This window comes from Podarcis liolepis (genome assembly GCF_965112155.1).
Source record: "Podarcis liolepis genome assembly, chromosome: 2".
NCBI lineage: Eukaryota > Metazoa > Chordata > Lepidosauria > Squamata > Lacertidae > Podarcis > Podarcis liolepis.
The window spans coordinates 113,691,382-113,708,745 of record NC_139555.1 but is presented as its reverse complement, the minus strand read 5'-3'; the positions used below and the strand labels follow the sequence as shown (position 1 = coordinate 113,708,745).

Sequence of the window (17,364 nt, the reverse complement as noted above, 5' to 3'; positions counted from 1 at the left end):
AATAAAAATGTTCTGGGGAAATGGTTGTCCCTCAACAAATATCAAATAAACACCAAGCACTTATTCCACCAGATGGCAGCAGGTTGCCACATATACACACACAAGTCTCTTTTCTTTTTTTCTTTTTTAATATAATTTTTATTAATTTTTACATATTAGTTATCATTCATACAACAGAACTTCACATCATACAATCTTTGGTCTTCCATCAGCCCCTCTAATGGTCTTCCGTTATTCTGCATTTCTTAAATTCCTATTGCCTTTAATTATCTTAACTAACAGACCCCCTCGTTACCTTTTTTGTGTGTGCAATATTTCAAATAGTCCACCTTACAAAACTTCTCGCGAACCTACAAACGTAATATGATCATCACAATTACTCTCCAAATAGTCCGTAAATTTATGCCAGTCTTCTGTGAATCTCTGGTCCCGCAGCTTTCGAATTCTTCCTGTTAATTTATATAATTCTGCATAGTCCATCAGTTTCATCCTCCATTCTTCTTTTGTCGGTAATTCTTCTTGTTTCCAATTTTGTGCCAATAATATTCTTGCTGCCACACACAAGTCTCTTTTCATGTTTATTGTTGCTTTAATGAACATACAGGACGAAGGTACTTCTGTTTTGTGTTTGCAGCAGTGGTGAAGTGGGACCTTTGACCTGTGAGTTAATCACCAGCATTCTCTTGGTTCCATCCCTGCCTCCTAAAGCCTTCTCGGACAACGCCCACCCACGGTTTGGAGACCTTGCTTTGGGACTTACAGAAACTTGCTTTCCTCCTCCAGGCTGAGCTCTCTCAAGTGTGGCTCAGTATCCCCATTTGCAGGCAGCACGGCTCTGATCTCCCTTTCAATGGCCTGCGCTCTGGCCTCCAGCCCTCTCTCGAACTCTGCCTTCTTCTCCAGCACCAGCTCCTTCACCGCTTTCCGTGCCGCGTCGCAGCCTTCAGCTAACGCAGCTCGCTCGGCAGCCAGGCTTGGTTGGTCAGCTTCCATGGCCAGGAGGCGGCCTAAGCTGCTCACACGCTCCATAAGGTACTTCTCGGACACCAGGGTGTAAGTCTCGGAAATCATGCCTACCAGCTGGGCCATGCTGGAGGCATTAAAAACATGCCCGTAAACCAGGTCAGCTGTGAAGGCTTTGGATGAGTAGCTGGAGATCTTCTGGGCTCCATCCACAGTGTCAGAAAATTCTTTCACGCTCCAGACCAAGCAGGAATCAATTAAGTTGGAGATCATTTGGAAAAACCTCACCATCTTCTCCCATTGCTCCTTCACCCGCCCCAGGGCTTCCAAGCCCTTGATGAGCATTTTTCTGGCCGTGTCAAAGTCCACCTCCTTAACTTGATAGCCTCTCATGGTGCAGAGAATCTCCGCCAATTCCTCGTTCTGCTTCTTGAAGTTTTCAAAGCTCCTCTGATACTCCTCCCTCGTGGCTTTCAGAGTCTCTCGGCTCTGCTGTACTTTCAGATGGGCATTTTCCACCCCTGAGCTTGCTGCTCCCCCCATCTTGGACACGTTGGGTGGTTTGGGGGAAAAGGCTGGAGACCGAGTGTAGGCCTTGCTATAGGAGTCGAACTCCAAGGCCTTCTTGTGGAGTTGGTGTATCCCATCCAGCAAGCTCTTCCCCACAGAACCAATGCCACCCACCGCCAAAGCCACCTTCTCCAACTGTTGGCAAATATCCAACCCACCTTGGCAAATCTCCTGGGCTTTGACTTTGGGGTCGCACCCTTCCTCTTTCTCAATGGAGTCTCTCAGCCTCTGTAGGTTCTTCTTCACCCACTCCGTTTTGACCTCCCCACTCTTCTCATCAACAATCATAGATGCCTTAAGGCCTCCATGTTCATCCAAGACGTTCTTCAAGCTGGTAGCAAACGTTAACAGCTCAGCGGACTTGGAGCAGATGACACTAGCTGATATAAATGGAAACATCCTGGCCAGTCCCTCCCCACTGCCCATGCCAGCTACTTCTCCCAGACTCCCCTGCCTCCCTGCTGCCATCCGTGTAAACTCAACCGAAAAAGCACTAAGGGTCTGAGTGAGGGTGGTGACCAGCTCCATTCCCACTGCATCCCAGCCTGTGGGGATGGATTCCATGGCTTTCTTGTACTGTTGGAAGGACTCTTCCACATGCTCCCTCATCTGGTGGTGGTACCTTTCAGCCATCTCCTTGGCCTCCTTGGCTGACTTTTCTCTGATCTTGGCTTGTTCCAGAGCTGTCTGCACTTCCTCCAGCTCTTTCTCGTAGCCCTGCTTGGCATTGAGACAAGCCTCAAGGAGTTCCTGGATGAGGTTGATCACATCGGTGAACTTGGCCCTCACCGCCTTGGCCAGCCCACCACACTGCTCTGTCGCCGCCTGGAGGTTCCTCAGCTGGTTAGGAAGCAAGGCGGAGACCACCTCAGCCTCCTGGATGAGAGTACGCACAATCGTTTTCATCTGTTCCGGAATGCCGTTTGCCAGCAGCCTGATTTGGTCCATGTTGACGTGAGCCTCGTTGAAGGCGGTCCAGCCTCGGTTGCTGACTTGGCACAAAGAGGCCTTGAAGGATTCTGGGTACTTGAGGTGCTGGAAGCCTCCCTCTGGGGGAAGCAGGTTGATGGAGAAGTCGCCCTGCCCTGTGGAGATGAAGATCAGCTCCCCCAAGATAGCAATGGAGATGGGCGCTGGCATGAGAAACTCTTCCCAGTTGGCGTACGGTTTCATGAGAAGCTCGGTTTCTTTGTGGACGTCATGTCCTTTGCTGAGGGTCTCCACAGCCTTGACCAAACCATGCGGTTTTCCTTCTGGTGATGCCATTGTGCAAAGTCTGGGGGACAAAAGTGACATGTCATTCGGGAAAGAGGACCTTGAGAACAAGCCCATCACATTTAATTTTTTCGTTCATTCACTCACTCACTCACTCACTCACTCACAAACATTACGGTACTCTTTTAACCAAACAGATCCAAAGGCCAGAGCACCTGAAAACAGGAGCCTAAGTCACAAGGGGCAGTCACCTGACTAGTGATAGGTCTCATAAAACCAACAAATTCCTCACCAAGTGTAAAGGTAAGGGGACCCCTGACCATTAGGTCCAGTCGTGGCCGACTCTGGGGTTGCAGTGCTCATCTCGCTTTATTGGCCAAGGGAGCCGGTGTACAGCTTCCACATCATGTGGCCAGCATGACTAAGCCGCTTCTGGAGAACCAGAGCAGCACACAGAAATGCTGTTTACCTTCCCGCTGGAGCGGTACCTATTTATCTACTTGCACTTTGACGTGCTCTTGAACTGCTAGGTTGGCAGGAGCAGGGACTGAGCAACGGGAGCTCACCCCGTCGTGGGGATTTGAACTGCGACATTCTGATCGGTAAGTCCTAGGCTCTGTGGTTTAACCCACAGCGCCACCTGCGTCCCTTCACAAAGTGTAGGTTGTAGCAAAATCTTGATACTATAGGGAACCAGAAGTTGTAAGTCTCTGAGCATATTCTTGTCAACGTGTACCTGCAAGATTATAACTCTATCCATTTACCAGAAATAATGCTTAGGGGTTGTATGAGCCAGAAAACTGGTACCATGAATTGGTTTCGTGAACGAACACAAGGGGCCATGATTCTAAGATTGGTAGGCCACTTCCCTTCCCCTTGAGAGGCGGCTAGCAGGTGGCTTCTTCTGCCTAGACTCCCAACAGCTGTAATTCTACAGATCTGATTTGTGGTAGGTCATCTGATACCATCTGCATCCATGGGCAATACTGATTATATATAAACCATCCTCCCCCAACTTGGTGTCCTTCACATATTTTGGACTACAACTCCCATCATGCCTCATCACTGGCCATGCTGGCAGGGCTGACAGGAGCTGGAATCCAACAACATCTGGAAGGTACCAGTTTGTCATAGGCTACACATACTTGAGCCTTGGAGACTCCCAAGTCAGATCAGAGCATTGGTATCTACTAGTAGATCTCTGGGTCATTTCCAGTGGGTAAGCAACTCCTGTTTAACAAGAGCAGCATCAAAATGATTGTTCTCCTTGCCACCACAATTAGACTGCTGAAATGAAGAAAAAATAGGTGTGGTACGTTGGGTTAAGAGCTTAATTCGTTCTGGAGGTCCGTTCTTAACCTGAAACTGCTCTTAACCTGAGACACCACTTTAGCTAATGGGGCCTCCCACTACTGCTACGCCACCAGCACACAATTTCTATTCCCATCCTGAGGTAAAGTTCTTAACCTGAGGTACTATTTCTGGGTTAGCGGAGTCTGTAACCTAAAGTGTCTGTAACCCGAGGTACCACTGTACGCTATAATGCGATCACGAATGTAATCTTCACAAATATATGCATTTTCATGTCCACTTGATCTTAAAACATAAATTCCTGTACACAGTTCCTGGTTGGGTGGAGAAGGGCACTGCAAAATTCAGAGAAGTGCATACAGTGGTACCTCAGATTACATACGCTTCAGGTTACAGACTCCGCTAACCCAGAAATAGTGCTTCAGGTTAAGAACTTTGCTTCAGGATAAGAACAGAAATCGGACTCCGGTGGCACAGCAGTAGCAGGAAGCCCCATTAGCTAAAGTGGTGCTTCAGGTTAAGAACAGTTTCAGGTTAAGAACGGACCTCCAGAACGAATTAAGTACTTAACCCATGGTATCACTGTGTTTTGAATGGTGGCCTGTTTTGGAAAGTGCCAATTTGGTAGGTTTGCCTTCAAAAGCCAATGTAATCTCCCACATCCCTAATCACAGGGAAACACGTTCTTTAGTTCTAAGCATATGTTGTTTTGCATCTTGGTCTGTTTTGTGGCTCTTTGAGTTCCAGTAAAAAAACAAGCAAGGTCCTGCAAAGTTGATGCCTGGCCTCCCTTGCTATGGATGGTACTTGCTCTCTAAAGGCAGTATAGGGGGCCAGAATGTCAGGATTTTCTTAAAACCTAGCGGCGTCTGTGAGTTACAGCTGGGGGTGCAAGAGGCCACTGGCCCCAGTCTCTGGATTCTCTTGGAAGGTAGCAGATGTTGAAGCTACAGCCAAATAACTTAGAATCAGGAGGATTCTAGAAGAGAGAGTTATAGGAATGAAACCAGGCAGGGAAGTCTTGGGGCGGTCTAATGGGTTAGCTAGATGGAAGAAATGATACTGAAAGTCAGGGTTTCCGTGTTCTCTGAAATGGCAAGAAGATGTAGCAATTCATGGAAATGAATGGATTTGACAGCTTCGTGCAAGGAATCTGAAATGCGCCTACTTTTAGCTTACTGAGTCAATTTGCCATTTGACTGACTGGTTTATGGGCTCAAACAACTCTGTTGCAACATAATTTGCCGCCCTCACTTTTTGTTATCCTTCTTCAAGGACTGACAGCCTTGGACTGCCTTTGGGTTTACAAAAACACACAAGCCGTTAATCAATCACCCCTGGTAACAACAAACCGGATCTGAGTTGGGAAAGGGCAGGGGGAACGGATGGAAAAAGCAGATAGCCATAAAAGTGGATGGGTTTATTAGCCCTTGCTTAACATTCCCTCGTAAAAGGCTCGGAAAGCCTTCCTCTCTTTTGAGGCTATAAAACATTATCTTGCAGATAGGAATAGTTCCAAACATGTGGCCTATTAGTTCAGAGCCATGCAGACAAGTGGATATTCAGACACTAGTGATGCATCCACAATCAAACGATTAGTTTGGATTCATAATATTGAAGAAGAAAAAAGAACTACGAAATTCGCAAGTTCATGTAACACAGTTTAAAACTACAAAAATAAAAAATAAAATTGCATTGGCACTTTAATATAGGTCAATATCAGTCCCTTCATATGATGCAAACACCAGCTGATAACCATTTGCCCTGAGTGTATTCTTGTGCATATCTCTCTCAGGGTTTACACACTTTTCTTCTCGTCCCACTGCTTTTACCTGGGGAAAACTGCTTTTTTACACCGAATTGGAGCAAACGGCAATGGGCTTTTCCGCAGATTGAGGTTTGTTCTGATTAAAATCTAAAGAGCAGGTCAAGTGGGAAACTTCCCAGACTTGTGCTTTGCAGGGGCAAAGGACAAGCAGAGCGGTCGGTGGGCTGTTTGTCCTTTTCAATTATTCCGTTACAAAACACGTTGCACAAATGTGTGAACTTTCAAATTGTCTACTTCTAAAAAATACGGTACACCCCACCGGGTGCGGGTGGGGGCAAGCTCCTTGTCGCCTCCACAGCTCTGCTGTTTACAGAATTCCCACTCTGCGTATACACCAGACATTCAAAGCACATTTCCCCCCACACATTCTGAGAATTGTAGCTTACCCCTCACAGAACTACAACTCCCAACGCCATTAACAAACTACAGTTTGCGGGATTCTTGGGAGGGGCAAATGTGCCCTGAACATGCCTTAAAGGTCTGGTGTGGATGCAGCCCCTGATTCCTAGCATTCAGCCCCTTACCCTGATTCACTAGAATCTACTTCCTTTCCCCCAATAAAACTAGGAATCTGTTGTTCTGTTGAGGCAGCCAGTGCTCTCAGTGCTGCCCTTGTGGAACTCAGCAGAGAGAAGGATGTGAGCAAAACTGCCTGTCAATACTGTGGCTCCACCTACTGTTGTTTTCCTCTTTTTGTCTTCTGCAGATAGGCATCAGTCACCACTGTGTTGACCCCTTATTCCGCTACTGAAGGGTGTCTAATGATGGCTAATTTTTTTCATGATCTTCCCCATACGCTATCCCTTTTTTCCCCTCCCTTTCGTAAGCTTACTTATTAGTGCTGTTCTCTTTTTAAATAATAATAATAATAATAATAATAATAATAATAATAATAATAAATTTTTTATTGGTTTTACAAATTCGTTCACATAAATAAAATGGTTGCAAATATCAAAATTAAAACAAGATTCTTCCGAATCTCAGGACTTCCCTCCTCCCCTCAGTGGGTTCTTAAAATACCTTTGTCAACTGCATACAGTGGTACCTCGGGTTACAGACGCTTCGGGTTACTTTGCTTCAGGATGAGAACAGAAATTGCGCAGCGGCAGTGCGGCGGCAGCGGGAGGCCCCATTAGCTAAAGTGGTGCTTCAGGTTAAGAACAGTTTCAGGTTAAGAACGGACCTCCGGAACGAATTAAGTTCTTAACCCGAGGTACCACTGTATTATAAGTTCATCCAAATTACAGTCCTCCGTTATGTCCAAAGTCTCTGTTACATTGCAAGAGTTATTAAAAGCCTGCCAAAAAGTCCAAGTTTTTACAGTGTTCTTTTAGACATAATCTACATTTCTCCCAATCTCTATTGAGGTTTTCTGCTTTTTAGTAATGTTCTCCATCCAGCCCCCACGCTGCTCCATTAAAATCCCAAGGCCCACAAATTTGTAGCGCCTCAATAGTCCCCCTCGCCACCCTGTTCCTTTCTCACTAATTTTTACAGCAAAATGAGCCGCCAGTGCTAAAATCTCCAGGGATCCCCTATTGCCTCAAAGCTCACTCACCTTTCGCCGAGCCAAAAGACAATGGTGCGGTGTGCTCAGGTCTCAACTTAGGGCCCCATAAATAGGCTGTGGGTATGTTAAGCCACATACCCCAAGTATTTCAAAAGTCCTGGCTTCACATGGACATAAATCCTAGTTCCTCCCAAGTTGATGTTTAAACCCTTGGGCTGGGTGGTGAGGAATGGGAAGAGCTGCCGCGTCTGCATTCTACATTCCGATTGGCTTACCATCCCTGTTATTTGCAGGTGGTCCTGGAAAGCAAAGTGTAGATTTGGAAGCACGGACGAGATCCAGAGCAAAGGAAGATTACGCAAGTGGCAGCTTCCAACAAGGTAAGTCTCTACAGCAAAGGAAAAGTTGGATGGCTGGCAGTGGCAAAGCTGCATGCTCCGGCACGGGGGGGCGAAGAACAGGTGGGGGCATGGCTGGCGCGCGTCCCGGGGGCGTGGCACACCGCCTGCGGGGGCATGGCATGCGTCCTGTGGGCATGGTGCCCGGCGCGGTGGGGGGTTGTGCAGCGCATGTCGGGGGCGGCCACGTTAGCACCCCCCTCCCTGGTGGTGCCAGGGGCGATGCGCTCTCCCCCCCGCCCCCCAGTTCCTCTGCCAGGGTGGGCAGTAACATTGAGTTTCTGGCAGCAAATGAAAAGCATATACAGTGGTACCTCGGGTTACATACGCTTCAGGTTACAGACTCCGCGAACCCAGAAATAGTGCTTCAGGTTAAGAACTTTATGTCAGGATGAGAACAGAAATTGTGCGGCGGCAGCGGGAGGCCCCATTAGCTAAAGTGGTACCTCAGGTTAAGAACAGTTTCAGGTTAAGAACGGACCTCCAGAACGAATTAAGTTTGTAACCCGAGGTACCACTGTACAGTGGTACCTCTGGTTGCGAATGGGATCCCTTCCGGAGGCCCATTCACAACATGAAAGAAACGAAACCCGCAGCGGCGCGTCTGCGCACACGTGGGTTGTGATTCGCCGCTTCTGCGCATGCGCGTGACATCATTTTGTGCGCCTGCACATGCGCGAGCGGTGAAACCCGGAAGTAACCCTTTCTGGTACTTCCGGGTCGCCGCGGGACACAACCTGAAAAAACATAACATGAAGCAAATGTAACATGAGGTATGACTGTACACCTGAGGTAAAGTTCTTAACCTGAGATATTATTTCTGGGTTAGCAGAGTCTGTAACCTGAAGCATCCAGTGGCGTAGCGTGGGGGCTACAGGGGGGGCCGGCCGCACCGGGCGCAACATCTGGGGGTTAGGGTTAGGGGACGCAAATCCACGGGTTAGGGGGCGCAAATTACTTGCCTTGCCCCGGTGCTGACAACCCACGCTACGCCACTGGAAGCATCTGTAACCCGAGGTACCACTGTACGCTATAATGCGATCACGAATGTAATCTTCACAAATATATGCATTTTCATGTCCACTTGATCTTAAAACATAAATTCCTGTACACATTGCTTGGGTGGAGAAGGGCACTGCACCCGAAGTGTCTGTAACCCGAGGTACCACTGTACATGAAGTCAGAATGTATTTTAGAGCAAACTGGGGAAGGGAAGAGATAAACAAGCTCATGGCTAAACTGGTGACTGGTAGCGAAGAGGGCGTAATTTGTTCAGTTCCGCCTAATATGTACACAAAGCAAAACAGAGCTAGCTAGCCTTTCAAATTCATATTTCTCCAAACACTGCCATGCAGTTCCTTGACCAAAAATGGGTACCAAAAACAAGCAAAAAACCATGTGTTAGGGGAAAGTGCACATGAAAATGAATATATTGCTAAATGTAATGTACAAAAATGCATTGTTTTAGAGGGAATTCTTTGTAAGGTGTTACATCAGGCAATGTTATTCTGCACAGAAATGCACAAAATTATGTACATTGGTGTACATAAATTAGGTGAAATGTGCATGAGGAGGTGAACAAATTTTAATGCACTGTTTTTTTAAAAACAAATGCAAACAAATGCAGTAACTAAGGCATTTCAGTGCTAAATAAAAGATTGATTTTAGAAAGCATGGTGAAAGAAGGAAAAACAATTACAGTGGTACCTTGGGTTAAGTACTTAATTCGTTCCGGAGGTCTGTTCTTAACCTGAAACTGTTCTTAACCTGAAGCACCACTTTAGCTAATGGGGCCTCCCGCTGCCGCTGCGCGATTTCTATTCTCATCCTGAAGCTAAGTTATTAACCTGAGGTACTATTTCTGAGTTAGCGGAGTCTGTAACCTGAAGTGTTTGTAACCTGAAGCGTATGCAACCCGAGGTACCACTGTATAGTAAAACGTGTAGAAGAGGATAGGTTCCGCTGCCTGATATATCACTTTACTCGTCAAAACCACACCGTAGAAAGGTAGTGCAATGTTGTCTGTTCTTTCAACACAAAAAAGGCCAGGTTTTCTGCAGACTGAGAAGGATGGGGAACGACAGTACAGTGGTGCCCCGCAAGACGAATGCCTCGCAAGACGGAAAACTCGCTAGACGAAAGAGTTTTCCGTTTTGGAGGTGCTTCGCAAAACGAATCTCCTATGGGCTTGCTTCGCAAGGCGAAAATGTCTTGCGAGTTTCTGCGGGTTTTTCCCCCCTCCCCCCCTTTTCTAAGCCGCTAAGCCGCTTATCAGCTGATCCGATAAGCCGCTAAAAGCCACTAAAAGCCACTAATAGCGCTAATCCGCTAATCCGTCAATGGGCTTGCTTCGCCAGACGAAAAAACCGCCAGACGAATCACAGAACGGATTCTTTTCATCTTGCGAGGCACCACAGTAAGTCCATGATTTGATCACAGAGGTCGGCAAAGTTTTTGTGTGCCTTGGGCTGGTTCACGGTCTCACAGACGCCATGGCGGGCCGGAGTGCGTGCGCACGCATGCGCGAACGCTATTTCCGGCGCTCCTTCTGGCGTGGAGAGGTGCGCAGCTTCCCATTGGCTGCTGGAGTTTCCTGCAACCAATGGGAAGCCGGCCAGCGTCGTGAAAGGCGGTCTCCGCTCTGCTCTGCACCGGTTTAGCGCGGCGCACGGGAGCCAACTTAAGAAGGTGGCGGGGGTCCCTGAGCGGGCGGCAGGGGTCCATGGGCCAGTTAAACAACCCCCACAGGCTGCTTATGGCCTATGGGCCTTAGGTTGCTGACGTCTGATTGATGGCATCATGCAGAGGCCCAGTAAAATGTGAGTGTGTGAAGCATGCCAGTGCTGGGGTTCAGAACACCAAAGAGCTACTTTGGCCGGTTACAAACAGATGATTAACTTGCCACTCCAGTTCCCCGTTCGGACCACATTTCATAAAGACAGCTATGGTCCTCAGGTGGGTCTTGTCTTAACTTCTGACCTGATATCCTTGGACAATGGGCTTGCATTCCTGCGTGGAGTGGTAAGAGAGGACCCTCTGCCTTAATCTGAGCAAACACAAGCCTTTGTGCCATATAAATGGTCTCGTCTCAGTTCTAGTCAGGGTTCCTCTGTAGCTGTTGGACTACATTATCCCCATAATTCCTGGTCATTGTTTATGTTTGAAGGTAAAGGGCCTTCTCGGTAGCGGCACCTGCCATGTGGAACGCCCTCCCGTCAGATGTCATATACAGTGGTACCTCTGGTTAAGTGCTTAATTCGTTCTGGAGATCTGTTCTTAACCTGAAACTTTTCTTAACCTGAAGCACCACTTTAGCTAATGGGGCCTCCTGCTACTGCCGCGCCGCCGGAGCACGATTTCTGTTCTCATCCTGAAGCAAAGTTCTTAACCCGAGGTACCACACACACACACACACACACACACACACACACACACCCCGGTATATATAATTTTAACTTCTTGCAGTCCCCTCCCGTCAGATGTCAAGGAAATCAACAACAACTATTATTATTATTATTATTTATAGAATTTATATATTTCTGTATATCACAGAACAAAATCAAAAGATAAAACCACAAAATATATAATCAAAATAAAAACAAAAGCCCAATAATTCCCCCAAAAAAACCCACATTTTAAAAGGGCATATCTGATTTTAGAAGACACCTGAAGGCAGCCCTATTCGGGCAAGTTTTTAATGTTTGATGTCTTACTGTGCTTAATGTTTTCATTTGTTGGAAGCCGCCCAGAGTGGCTGCGGCAACCGAGTCAGATAGGTGGCATTATTATTATTATTATTATTATTATTATTATTATTATTATTATTATTAGTGCTGATGGGAATCATAGTCCAATTTTGGGAATGAACCACACTTGCATTTGACATCTCCCTCCCAATGAACCCCCCACAGTCCAGGCATATGATGCAACTTTTATTTTAACCCACCAAGTTGACCCACCTGCCTGGTTCTACACCTCTACATTTTATTGCCCCTCAGGGCCTTTTTTAGTTTATTCCTTATCGGTAGGGTGGCTATTTGTCTCTATTACTTGACTAAAAGGAATGTGGAGGCCACTGCCTCAGGGCGGTTGGCACATCTTTGCTGATCTCAGGAGAAATTTTCTTGCGTACAGAAACCAAGCCCTCCTTCCAGCACACTGAGGAGGGAATTCCCCCTGCCAAGGGTGAGAATTAAGGCGGTTCATGAGAGAGGAAGAGGATTCCTTGGCTATGAGAGTTGATATTATCTTAGGGTCATTTTTTACAGGCCCATGTTGCAATTCAGGATGAACTGAGGCTTACGATGAGTTCCTCCAAGCACGTTCCAAGTTATTGCGTTTTGGCCAATGGGTTTCACTGACCCAAGCCAAGAAGAAAACTAGTGAATGAGCAATGTCCTGTTGCTGCATCCACACTGCGTGGTTTCTGCTTTGATCAGTGACGCTCAAGGACGTACAACATAATGCACCAATAACTCGATCTTATGCATGTTTATTTTAATGTCAATCCAATTTGTATACAATCGTACCTCGGACGTCGAACAGAATCCGTTCCGGAAATCTGTTTGACTTCCAAAACGTTTGGAAACCAAGGCTTGGCTTCTGATTGGCTGCAGGAAGCTCCTGCAGCCAATCAGAAGCCTCGTCGGACGTTCGGGTTCCAAAGAACATTCGCAAACCGGAACACTCTGTGTGGCGTCTGTGGCGTTCGGGAGCCAAAACGTTCAACTCGCAAGGCATTCAGGATCCAAGGTACGACTGTACTGCCTTTCTTTATAACTTATAACTATACTCAAGCAATGACTAAATATCCAACAACAGCAAAAATCACATTATTCTCCTATAACAGAGAAATCCTAACTCTGACCAGAAAGCAGCAGCTTCCTATGTTTGTTCCTGGGAGAATAAAAATGCAAGTACTGTAATAAAACTTTTGGGAGACGAGCTAGGGAGCGGCATCTCTCTGGGTGGTGGTCATTTCGGGATTAGGGATGCGTATTTTTCTTTCACAGTTAATGTGAAGAACTGGTGTGATCTAGAATAAGGGGTCAGCAAACTTTTTCAGCAGGGGGCTGGTCCACTGTCCCTCAGACCTTGTGGGGGGCCAGACTATATTTTTTTGGGGGGGGAGAACAAATTCCTATGCCCCACAAATAACCCAGAGATGCATTTTAAATAAAAGGACACATTCTACTCATGTAAAAACACGCTGATTCCCGGACTGTCTGCGGGCCGGATTTTGAAGGTGATTGGGCTGGATCTGGCCCCCGGGCCTTAGTTTGCCTACCCCTGATCTAGAATAGGTAAAGATAAAGGGATCCCTGACTATTGGGTCCAGTCGTGACCGACTCTGGGGTTGCGGCGCTCATCTCGCTTTATTGGCCGAGGGAGCCAGTGTACAGCTTCCGGGTCATGTGGCCAGCATGACTAAGCCGCTGATTCCCGGACTGTCTGCGGGCCGGATTTAGAAGGTGATTGGGCTGGATCTGGCCCCTGGGCCTTAGTTTGCCTACCCCTGATCTAGAATAGGTAAAGATAAAGGGATCCCTGACTATTGGGTCCAGTCGTGACCGACTCTGGGGTTGCGGCACTCATCTCGCTTTATTGGCCGAGGGAGCCAGTGTACAGCTTCCGGGTCATGTGGCCAGCATGACTAAGCCGCTTCTGGTGAACCAGAGCAGCGCACGGAAATGCCGTTTACCTTCCCGCCGGAGCGGTACCTATTTATCTACTTGCACTTTAACGTGCTTTCGAACTGCCAGGTTGGCAGGAGCTGGGGCCAAACAACGGGAGCTCACCCCGTCACGGGGATTCGAACCGCCAACCTTCTGATCAGCAAGTCCTAGGCTCAGTGGTTTAACCCACAGCGCCACCCTCGTCCCATTGATCTAGAATAGGTGCTCCTTATGTGTTGAGTAAAGCGAGGACATTTTCATAAATTGACAACGGCGTCCCAAATTGGCCTCCTTTCACTAAGTAATGAATCTGGCTTTCTGCATGAAGCTTGCTACACGAGTGTCCTTAATACGCTCTCCATTCCTATTTCCCCTTCTAGCTCCCATCCAGCATGGCTTTTGTGCACGATACGACCTATAACTCCTCCATCAAGGAACACCTGGAGGCGGGAATGCAAGAGCTTGTTCTCCTCACTGGGCTTCTGCTCCTCCCGTGGTCAAATAAGGAGATGTGTGCTAAAACCCACAGCCAGGTCACCAAAGCATCGCATCGTTTTTCCGAGGCCGAACAGAGTCTCGAGTCTCGCCTGCAGCTTCTCGATTCCCAGTCGGAGGCCCTGATAGCCATGAAGAAACTCATGCAAGATGACCTGCAGGAGAAGAAGGGGGACTTGGCGGACCTTGGAACCCAGATCGTTGCCCTCAAGGAAGCTGAGAAGAAGTCCCAGGAAATGCTGGAAACTGCGGAGTTGCATCTGGAACATACAGAGGAGCAGCTGAGACTGGCTCGTGAGGGAGTGGCAAGGAACCGTGTGGGCCGGGAAATCGGTCTCCGGATGATGGCCCTGCCAGGGCTTGGGTCGTTCATTGGTAGGTTATCCCCTGAGCTAGCAAGTCTTGAACCAGAAGTGGTACCTTCAAGATACCAGAACATCTCACCCCAACCCATTCCCTAAATACCCCCATGAAATATACTCGGAGTCGAGTGTGGATTTCATGCTCTTTATTCAGCTCATAGTAGTGAGGAATGAAAGTTTCCCCAAAATATCTGCTTTATATACATTATTTACACAATGGGCCGCACGTGATTGGCTAATTCCGGGATTCTCCTGTAGGCCAATCAGGTTGCAGATTCACTTCCACCTGGAGTTGGATTGGGTGGCTCCTGCGGACCAATCATACTGCTGCATTGTTCTAGGACCAATCAGACTGCTGCATTTTGGATCCCATTGTTCTAGGACCAATCAGACTGCTGCATTTTGGATCCTATTCAACTCAGTACATAACACCCCAGATGAAATTATCACTGATTTGTCTTTTCTTTTAGGGGCTGGCATGGCTATTGGTTACCAGGCGGCCTTGGACTCAGCGGAGAAACTAGTAATTGAAGCACAACAGGCTGTGGACCTCTGCACAGCAGAAGTGGCTGGCTGCCGTGACAAGATCGCACGCCTCTCCCAAAAGGAGCAGAAGGTGCAAACTGGAATCAACTCCGCAAATCAAAGGATCCCCCAGATTGAAGCCCAGTGTGGTGAGCTGCTTGCTCTCCAGAGGGAGGTGACAGTGCAGCAGTCCTGGATCAGAAACTGCCTTTCCCTGTTGGATCTATTGGCAGGCAAGATTCACGCAGCTGAAGTCATGTCCAGCTACGCCTGCGTCCCTGAGTTGCTGGTGGATGTCTTGGAGGAAATCGCAGCCGTAGTGGGAGGGAAGGATGGAGCAGCATTCCAGGCTGATAAGGAACTCCAGGCCTCCGTTCTGGAAATCAACAAAGCTGTGAATTCTCTGAGAGCCAGGGCGGGAAAGAATGTGCCCACTGATGATTAACCTCTCCGTGGACTCTCCGATCAAAATGATTTTAAACAGTACTGCTCTGTACCTGTTTTCGCATTCCATTTCCCCATTTCTGAGGTGTACTAGATCCGTACCTAAATGCTGCTTACCTACACAATTTGTAAGGGTTTTGGTGGCAGGATTTTGTATTGGAGTAAACAAAGTCCAATAACTTTACTAGGTCATGCTGTATTTTAAAAGTATGCAAATGCTGATGTCCTGAAAAAATTCTGGATACTGTATTGAGTGTGAAAAGCAACTGTCTTTTGTGTATTGATCCTATATATTTCGGCTCACAACAGTTCTCAGGATGAGTATTTTACTGCCCTTTTGTGAGGGTGATGTAAAAAGGTAAAGGTACCCCTGCCCCTACAGGCCAGTCTTGACGGACTCTGGGGTTGTGCGCTCATCTCACTCTAGAGGCCGGGAGCCAGCGCTGTCCGCAGACACTTCCAGGTCACGTGGCCAGCGTGATGAAGCTACTCTGGCGAGCCAGCACCAGCGCAGCACACGGAAACGCCGTTTACCTTCCCGCTAGTAAGCGGTCCCTATTTATCTACTTGCACCCGGGGGTGCTTTCGAACTGCTAGGTTGGCAGGAGCAGGGACCGAGCAACGGGAGCGCACCCCGCCGCGGGGATTCGAACCGCCGACCATGCAATCGGCAAGTCCTAGGCGCTGAGGTTTAACCCACAGCGCCACCCGCGTCCCTGAGAGTGATGACTGAGAGACTTGGAATGTAGGGACTTGGATGTAGGGAGTGAGGTTGGGGTGGCTATTTGCAGTGCTTTTGTCAGCCAGCACCAAAAACAAGACCCAGCCTTTCCCTCCTGCCTATGAAGACCTATGTACAGTAATCGACCTCTTGTGTTAAATCCAGGCTATGTTTGCTGCCCTTTATGAAATCAGTGGGAGTTTAGTTAGTCATAGGTGACTATCTTTTTTGCCCTGGTTTTCAATGAGACCTGATTTAGTGTGGATCCAACCCCCTCTCAAAATAAGCTTTCTCCACAAAAGTGATGCCATTCCTCCCTGCTTGCTATGGAGAGAATATTGGATGCAATACACTTTGAGAGGCCTTCTTTAGCTCTGTATATGGTGACAACAGTGCAGTATGTCCCACTGTATTTATTGGGGTTTACTCCCTAATACAGGGAGGCGGTTGGCACTGTGGTATAAACCACTGAACCTAGGGCTTGCCGATCGGAAGGTCGGCGGTTCAAATCCCTGCGACGGAGTGAGTTCCCGTTGTTCGGTCCCAGCTCCTGCCCACCTAGCAGTCTGAAAGCACGTCAAAGTGCAAGTAGATAAATAGGTACCGCTCCGGCGGGAAGGTAAACGGCATTTCCGTGCGCTGCTCTGGGTTGCCAGAAGCGGTTTAGTCATGCTAGCCACATGATCTGGAAGCCGTACGCTGGCTCCCTCGGCCAATAAAGCGAGATGAGCGCCACAACCCCAGAGTCGGTCAGGGGTACCTTTACCTTACTCCCTAATATAAGTGTTTATATTGTAGCCTCACGTAACTATGATTCTGTAATCTTTAAGTAAGAAACCTGACTCACACATTTTCTAGGGGTCAGAGGAGCGGTTAGATTAGAAATGCCATTTTGTCCTTATTTTGATATGTCTCAAATGATTATGGTTTTGCTAAAATACATTTTACTTTTTGTTAATGGTTCAAAATTCTTGCCATCCAAAATTCTTGCGGCAGGCTATATACTTCATACAAAGGAGCAGGAAATAGGCAGTGGGTCAGAGAACCTCTGCAATTGTTAAGCTGATAGAAAAGGTGTGCATAAAGACTCAGATCAACAAATCCCGGATTGTGTTTGGTGTGGATGCTCAAGAGAAACTTCCATCTGCCTGAGTAGAAATTCAAGGTGCTGTGTACAAAACCTGTTTTATATGCATTATTAAACCAAATAATAATAATAAAAAGTTTACCAAAAAAAAGGGAGCAGTTTAGACATATTTGCAAGATGGGCAAATCCTGCAGCCAATGGTCAATGAAAGGGACGGGGAGAAAGAGAGAAAGAATCCCATTAAAATAATAATAATAATA

The 17,364-nt window shown here is 47.5% G+C and overlaps 2 protein-coding genes across 3 annotated transcripts; one reads left to right on the top strand and one right to left on the bottom strand.

Moving 5' to 3' along the window:
• Nucleotides 1-307: 307 nt before the first annotated feature.
• LOC310701307 (uncharacterized protein) lies at nt 308-17,293 on the bottom strand. Of its 2 annotated transcripts, none has more exons than XM_083492023.1 (2): nt 17,247-17,293; nt 308-2,809 (listed from the first exon to the last, which is right to left on the bottom strand). In XM_083492023.1, exon 2 carries the CDS (start codon nt 2,797-2,799, stop codon nt 757-759), a length of 2,043 nt encoding a protein of 680 aa, XP_083348149.1. In that variant the 5' UTR covers nt 2,800-2,809; nt 17,247-17,293; the 3' UTR covers nt 308-756. The 2 variants fall into 2 exon arrangements, with proteins under 2 accessions (XP_083348149.1, XP_083348148.1); XM_083492022.1 differs by lacking the exon at nt 17,247-17,293 and adding an exon at nt 7,446-7,513.
• On the top strand, nt 7,636-16,028 carry LOC310701825 (uncharacterized protein). The gene is made up of 3 exons (XM_083493251.1): nt 7,636-7,777; nt 13,851-14,340; nt 14,798-16,028. Exons 2-3 carry the CDS (start codon nt 13,863-13,865, stop codon nt 15,295-15,297), a joined length of 978 nt encoding a protein of 325 aa, XP_083349377.1. The 5' UTR covers nt 7,636-7,777; nt 13,851-13,862; the 3' UTR covers nt 15,298-16,028.
• Nucleotides 17,294-17,364: the final 71 nt, after the last annotated feature.